Source organism: Parambassis ranga, chromosome 4 (assembly GCF_900634625.1).
Source record: "Parambassis ranga chromosome 4, fParRan2.1, whole genome shotgun sequence".
Classification (NCBI taxonomy): Eukaryota; Metazoa; Chordata; class Actinopteri; family Ambassidae; genus Parambassis; species Parambassis ranga.
In genome coordinates, this window is record NC_041025.1 from 24,378,166 (window position 1) to 24,385,592 (window position 7,427).

At 52.9% G+C, this 7,427-nt stretch overlaps 1 protein-coding gene across 2 annotated transcripts; it reads left to right on the forward strand.

Annotated features, from left to right (window-relative positions):
- Positions 1–28: 28 nt before the first annotated feature.
- On the forward strand, positions 29–7,427 carry LOC114434699 (origin recognition complex subunit 1-like). 2 transcript variants are annotated; one of them, XM_028404043.1, is made up of 18 exons: positions 29–217; positions 770–897; positions 978–1,150; positions 1,304–1,727; positions 1,802–2,054; positions 2,144–2,248; positions 2,509–2,571; positions 3,278–3,385; positions 3,618–3,870; positions 3,946–4,052; positions 4,230–4,331; positions 4,462–4,633; positions 5,226–5,333; positions 5,893–6,042; positions 6,283–6,402; positions 6,483–6,652; positions 6,722–6,809; positions 7,070–7,427. In XM_028404043.1, the coding sequence occupies exons 1-18, from the start codon at positions 135–137 to the stop codon at positions 7,262–7,264; spliced, it is 2,802 nt and encodes a 933-aa protein (XP_028259844.1). In that variant the 5' UTR covers positions 29–134; the 3' UTR covers positions 7,265–7,427. The 2 variants fall into 2 exon arrangements, with proteins under 2 accessions (XP_028259844.1, XP_028259845.1); XM_028404044.1 differs by lacking the exon at positions 2,144–2,248.

Here is a 7,427-nt window from a genome sequence, read left to right on the forward strand (position 1 = left end):
AGGAAGCTGCGCAACTTTCGCGGGAAAACTTGTAGCCGGTGTGTGCGGACTGCTTCCGACGAAGTTTTAAAGACCCGAGTTAACGCAGAAAATCAGCTTCGGGTTTTATTTTTGTGAGTCTGAGAAGAAGCAGCATGAAGCTGAGAGTCCGGCGGAGCTACGAGTGGCGCGGGAAACCTCTGAGCTTCAACAGGAAGCTCAAAACACACGAATACGGGTGAGTTCCTATAAACGGACCAGTTCCCTGCTCGGTTCTTCTTCATTAGTCCAGAACGACGCTCCAAACAACAGCAGGTTGTTATGGAGACACTCAAAATGTCTGTTTGTAGGACGGACACGTTTCCATGTGTTCCACATTAAAATAAATAAAGTGATGTTTTATAAAGACAGGAGGAAGGTGTGCGTGGAAACAACAGGAGAAACACGTTTATTGATTGGTTTTCAATACATTAAAAGACAGAAAACATGTCCGCGAAGCCTTCAGCCAATCAGAGGATGGAAGCTGGGTACACGTGACTTCTGTCCAGAGTTGCATGAGGTTTCCTCTCTCAGCCATGACTTCCTGTTTCTTTTTACTGCATCACCATGGTGATGGATGAATATGAAGCGTGCCGTGAGGGCTGCTGCTGGTGTTCTCTGACAACCAGCCGGCAACATGATGGTTATCACCCTGTAGACCGACACTGTAACTGTACCGGCCGCAGCTGGTCCGTGGACACGTCCAGCAGAGTCTTCAGGGACAGACGATGAGTTCGTTTTTGTGTTTCAGCTTGTTGGTCATCAGTGTGGAGGGCCTCCCGCGGAAAACCATCATCAGCACAGGCCAACACATCCTCATAGAGGGCGACGATGAAGACAACCCGTATGTGGCCAAAGTCGTGCGGCTGTACGGTGACGGTGAGTCTTCATCAGCAAGAACACTTTGGTTAAAATCAGGTTGTGTGTCTCCCTGAGTGACCGACTGACGTGTCCATCAGAGAGCGGGAAGCAGAAGAAGGCGGTGGTTCAGTGGTTCGTCCGCCTGTCTGAAGTACCTCCGAGCAAACTGAAGCTGCTGGGCCGAGAGCCTCATCCTCAGGAGGTCTTCTACTATCAGAGCCGCAGCTGTGACGACGAGGTCAACGTGGAGTCCATCCTCAGGCCTGTGCAGGTTTGAACACGCCGCCATCTTAACCCAGCACAGCACATGGTCTGAGAGAGCCTGAGACACAGCAATCGAAGAATGTTTTCTATGAGCACCAAATATCCAGAGGAAGTCATGTTCTGAAGGTTTTAGTGAACGGTCCCTTTAAATCCTTCGCAGGTGATGCACCTGGACGCCGCCGCTCCGTTCCCCGACTCCGACGACAAAGATACTCTGTATGTGAAGCTGTCCTGGGACTCAAAGACCTTCAGGGTGGCACCACCTGAACCTGCTCCAGCTTCCTCCCCTCCGCTCTGCCCCAAGCCCTCCCTCCCCCCCTCACCCCCCTGCTCGCCGCCCGCCACCACCCCCGCCACCAAGGGCTTCTCTCGGCGCGCCCTGCCAACCCCGGACCCCACCGTCATGCAGAGGGCCTCGTCAGGGGAGGTGAGGTACAGCCGGGCCACTATGAGTGCAGGAAAAGCCGCCGAGGCCGAGTCCTTTCACTCTGCCACCAAACTGTCGGCGTCAAAATGCCTCAGCGCCAAGAGGAGGAACATGGCGGGCAGGACGCCGGGCGTCCGCAAGAAGCTGGAGCTCAGCAGTGAGTGCAGAACGTTTCCTGTCCGTCTGATGAGCTCAGCGCCGTTTTTAAAACATGACATATGCTGCTTTCAGGTCCGGGGAAGAAGCTGTCCATCGACGAGGACGTCCTGAGTCAGCTGCTGGCCGAGGAGTCGAAGGTGGCGCTGGCTCAGAGTCTGCCGTCCTCTCCGCCTCTGTCTCTGTCCCTCAGCCCAGTCAGGAAGGAATACAACCCCCCTGCCGCACAGGGCGCCATCTGCCTGAAGACCTCTGCTGTTGTCCTCAATAAGATGTCTCTCTCCAACCTGGACAGTCCTCCGTCACCTGCCAGGGACGACTCCACCAGGTCAGAGCTCACACACACACACATACAGATAGGTGGAGCTCCATTAAACAGAAAAGCTGGTGTGAAGCAGACGCTCTGGTGCTGTTCAGTCCACAGCGGGCCGATGAGAGAGCGGCTGCCTGGCTGACCGGCTCAGCTAAAACACCGAAGAGAAGGAGCGCCACCCCAAAGAGGACCCAGGGACGGGGGGCAACGTGAGTCAGACTGAAACCTCCGTCAGGTTCCGTTTAGTGAAAATGGGACCACATCACTGTCCACTCCTTCTTCCCCCTGAGGCTGCTGGGAGTTTGAGTCTTAGAGCACAAAGTGGTGTGTGTGTGTGTGTGTGTGTGTGAGTGTGCACAGCGGGGTGAAGCTCGGTGTCACAGCGTTAACGACCACACATCACTGATCAGAGTCTGAAAGGACACGAATGTTGTTTTTTCACCAGAGATCGATGTGTGTCTTCAAACAGAGCGACCACGCCGTCCAGACGGAAGGAGGCAAAGAGCCTGAAGGAGCCGGCCCTCGCCGTGCTGTGAGTACACTCACTGACCTGCTGGTCTGTTTACAGCCGTCACATGTTAATGAATTGTGTTAAAGCAGCTGGGTGACATTTGTAACAGTGATTGTAATTAGCCACCTGACCTGAAGGTGGCAGTGTCACACAGCCTGTTCCTTTTACCTCTGCTGCTGCTGCTTGATAACAACAAACACACCAGGGGCCGTGTTCACACAGACTCTCAGCACGTGGGGTTTCCCTGAGTGGTGAAAATTCTCCGAATTATTACGTTTTCTGAGAATTCCTCCTTATAGTTAAGACTAAATCTTAGTAAAGAGCAAAGTGATTCACCAAATCACATCTCAGCCCTTAAAGAGGCCTTAAAACCTGTTCAGAGAGGAGAGCCGTCCTTTAAACTCTGACTGACAGTGAGCTGTTAGAACTCTGCAGATCAGATGTTTGTGGCCTCACCTTAGACTGAAGACACACATCCTCACTTAAACCAGCGCCTCCAACAGACAGCAGCCACAGAAAGCTGATGACAGCTGAGCCAGTCGTCCCACCTTAACTTCATACAGGCTGAATTCCATCCAGGCCCTTTGTGTCGATGATCATCATCATCATCATCTGCAGCCTTCATGTCTCTGTCCGTTCTGTGCTCTTTATATTGTTAGGAACCTGTTCTCATGCTCCTGTGTGTGTGTGTGTGTGTGTGTGTGTGTGTGTGTATGTGTACACACAGAGCTGAGGTCGACAATGAAAACTCTCCGATGCTTCCAGTCGCTGCCACACCGAGGAGCTCCAAGAGGAGGTCCGCTCTGCTGGTGTCGTCCCGCATCAGACAACAGCTGTGAGTCTAAAATGACTTTTACATTCATATATATACATGTGTCTGATCAGAATGTCTCACAGCTCCTCGGCCATTCAGCAGTTTTAGTGTCAGTGTCTGAATCTTGTGAATGTCAGAAAAAATCTAAAGGAATCCTCAAAAGTCTGAATCTGAAACGTACAAATTTAATGTGAAAAAAATCAGTTTTTTCCCCGCTGTCATCATTGTGAGGTAAAGTCGTGTTTTTGATCAGGAACCTTCTGGACAACAAGCCCGGCCTGGACTCGGATGGAGAGGACGAGGACGAGTTTGTTCCGACAAGGAAGGAGCTGCAGAGCAGCAGCGAGGAGGAGGAGGGCGATGGGGAAGAGGAGGCGGAGCTGGATAGTGACGAAGAGGTTGCAGCAAAGAAGAGTCGGCGCGTCGCCGCAGGTTGTCGAACTCCACGCTCAAAGCAGACGGCTCGCTCCTCCACCAGGACGCCGCGAAAGACTCCCAGCAGGAAGGTGAGTGTCCTGACAGACGCAGAGCTGGAGGTCCGCTCGCTGCTCGCTCACCTCTTTCCTTTTTTTTTTGGACAGGTCACCCCGGGCACGCCACGGACCCCTCGTCACGCCACGCCCAGCATCCCCAGCAGGTCGCTGCCTGCCCGACAGCCAGCAAACGTCTTGGAGGAGGCCAGAACCAGGTGAGCACAGCACCGCTGAACCCTGCAGGTGGTCTACAGTGTGAGGTGAACCTCAGGGCTGCAGAGCGCTGTCAGTGCCGCGAGTACACCTCAGTGCGTCTGAGAGGAGCTGAACAAACATGAAGTGAATGATTTGTTGTGTAACATACTAATGGACGGCGGTTGTGTATGTGTCAGGCTCCACGTGTCCTCGGTGCCGGAGTCTCTGCCCTGCAGGGAGCAGGAGTTTCAGGACATCTACAGCTTCGTCGAGAGCAAAGTCATTGACGGCACGGGAGGGTGAGTCTCACGCCGGGAGCGGCGGTGGCGCCGGCTCTCTGCCGGGAGCGGCGGCGGCGCCAGCTCTCTGCCGGGAGCGGCGGCGGCGGCTCTCTGCCGGGAGACGTGACCCTCTGCACTCTGGTTTCAGGTGCATGTACATCTCAGGCGTGCCGGGAACAGGAAAGACGGCCACCGTCCACGAGGTGATGCGCTGCCTGCAGCACGCCGCCGACATGGACGAGATCCCTGCGTTTCACTTCATCGAGATCAACGGCATGAAGATGACGGACCCTCACCAGGCCTATGTCCAGATCCTGCAGGTATTAATCACTCTGTATTTACATCGCTGTCGGGTTTTATTTTCAAAGTAATTTTTAACCCATTATATGAAAACCTGCAGAGAAATGCATGGTTAAATCTCCTCCTTCTACACTAATTACAGCAAAAGTCTAAATATTTCAGGAGACGTCTTTATTCTGTCTCTGAAATAAAAACCCTGCCCTAACCACTGGTCATGTGACCACAATTAATTGATTGATTGGCTGATCTCGAGGCTTTCTGCAGCTTAAATATAATGAGTCGACGAACAGGTTATTCTGTCCCCACATCTTACATTATACATGCATTATATTTAATGGCAGAATGTTCTTCAGTCACCTTGAAACTATACAAATACGCTAAAACTGAGAGCGTGTGTGTTTGTTGTGTCTCCTCAGCTCCAACTGTACAACAGTCACTTGGTGCTTTTTTTTTTAATGAGACTTTTGAGGAAGTGCAGGTTATAATCTGTTTGAGATAATTCCTGTTGATGAGTTGTGAAAACTGCAGAAAATAATGTCACAAAAGAAGAACTGAAATGACCACAGGCTCAAGCATCTGACCTGACTTCTGAATAATCCCCGGCCTTCACAGAAGCTGACGGGTCAGAAGGCGACGGCGGACCATGCAGCTGCTCTGCTGGAGAAACGGTTCAGCAACCCGGCACCGAGGACGGAGACCACCGTGCTGCTGGTGGACGAAGTAAGAACGCCTTCCCAAGAGGAGATTAAGATTAAGATTAGGAAAACGTTTATTGTCCCACATGGGGAAATGAACACCGACCGATTATCAGTCTAAAACTTAAGAAGTCACTGCAGCAGGTTTAACATTTTCCCACGTGTGTAGTGTTTCCAAAGCGCTGCTGCCGTAAATATGATGACATCGCACTGTGGTTTCTAAGCTTTGTTTCAGTTAAAAGTCCCATTTAAACAGAAGCTACATGTCAACAGCACGTGACGCCGTGGTTCGGTGTTGAACAGGATTTCCTGTTTCCGCTGTCTCTGCACTGTGGACGGGGTGGATGAGGTGTCATCCTGTTCACCAGACCTGAAGCCTCTCTTCCTTTGGTTCAGGTCACTGCCAGTCCCAGGCGTGTTGGTAGGAAAATGGCGTCCTTGATGAGGCAACCTTACAGAAATGCATGTAGTCTGTGAGGATCACAGGATCTGAGACCTCAGCAGTCCGGTGAACACTGGATCACACTGTGGATCTGTGTCTGTGTCCACATTAACCCTTAGCTTCCCCTCTGTGTGTCCTGCAGCTGGACCTGCTGTGGACGAGGAAGCAGAACGTGATGTACAACCTGTTCGACTGGCCGACACGGCGCCACGCTCGCCTGGTGGTGCTGACCATCGCCAACACCATGGACCTGCCGGAGAGGATCATGATCAACAGAGTGGCCAGCAGGCTGGTGAGAAGCTTCAGTCCGTTCCTGCTGCTGCTGGGGGAACGGATCAGGCCCTGATGGGCTGATATTGAGCTGTTACAGCTAGCTTAGCTTGCTTGGCTAACTTCCCAAGTAGCTGTTTGCTAACTTGGTATTTGCATCAGTTAATAATACGATCAGCAGGTAGTGTGCAGTGCTGTAACAGTGGCTACTTGGTTAATATGAGCCATGTCGGTCTGAGATCACTTTCCTCTCCCTCTCCAGGGTTTGACACGTATGTCCTTCCAGCCGTACAGCTTCAAGCAGCTGCAGCAGATCATCATGTCGCGCCTCAACAAGGTGAAGGCCTTTGAGGAGGACGCTCTGCAGCTGGTGTCCAGGAAGGTACGTGACCCCCGGCCCTCACACCTGTAACGCCGCCTCGCTGCTGCCACAGGTCTCAGTGTCCCTCTGCTGTCCGGCAGGTGGCGGCTCTGTCCGGCGACGCTCGCCGATGTCTGGACATCTGCCGGCGGGCGACCGAGATCTGCGAGCACTCTGCCGCTGAGCCCTCTGCCTCAGGATTGGTGGGGATGAATCATGTGATGGAGGCTCTGAATGAGATGTTTTCCTCATCTTACATCGCCGCCATCAAGTGAGACTCTGGAGTTAATGACTGTTGGGTTTGCTGTGAGGACAGGAAGTGACTGCTGTCTGTTTTCAGGTGTGCGTCGTTGCAGGAGCAGCTCTTCCTGCGCGCCGTCATCGCAGAGTTTCGCCGGCTGGGATTAGAGGAGGCCACCTTCCAACAGGTGAGAAGAGTCCGCCAAGTGTTTGTGTGGCCGGATTCTTTCTGGAGCAGGGAGCAGATGGTTGCTCTTAAAGCTTTAATAAGATTCTTATGTTCACACAACTCAATAGGACTGATGTGAATCAGCTTGTAGACGTGTTTCCCACACTGGCTCCTGCTCCTCTTCCTCCTCTTCCTCCTCCTCTTCCTCCTCTTCCTCCTCCTCCCCAGTTGTCTCTGTGAACAGCCGAGCAGCCCTCCTCACTGTGTTTGCTCTGCCAGGTGTTGGTGCAGCACCAGGCTCTGTGTCGGGTGGAGGGTCTGCAGCCCGTCGCCGTGTCAGAGGGCCTAGCCGTGTGCCAGCGCCTGGGAGCCTGCAGGCTGCTGCTGCTGGAACCCAGCCGCCTGGGAGTCCTGCAGCGGGTCCGCCTCAACGTGAGCCAGGACGATGTCCTGTACGCCCTGAAGGCCGACTGAGGACGACGACGCTGATGTTAATCAGCCCCGAGCACAGACTGACAGGCGTTTTAGACGGATGTGATGGGAGACTCTGGGACGTCCCCATTTTTATTTCTTTGTTGTTTTAATGTTGACTCGTCTTCTTGTTATACAATAAACTCTCTAACCTTCTTTATCTGCA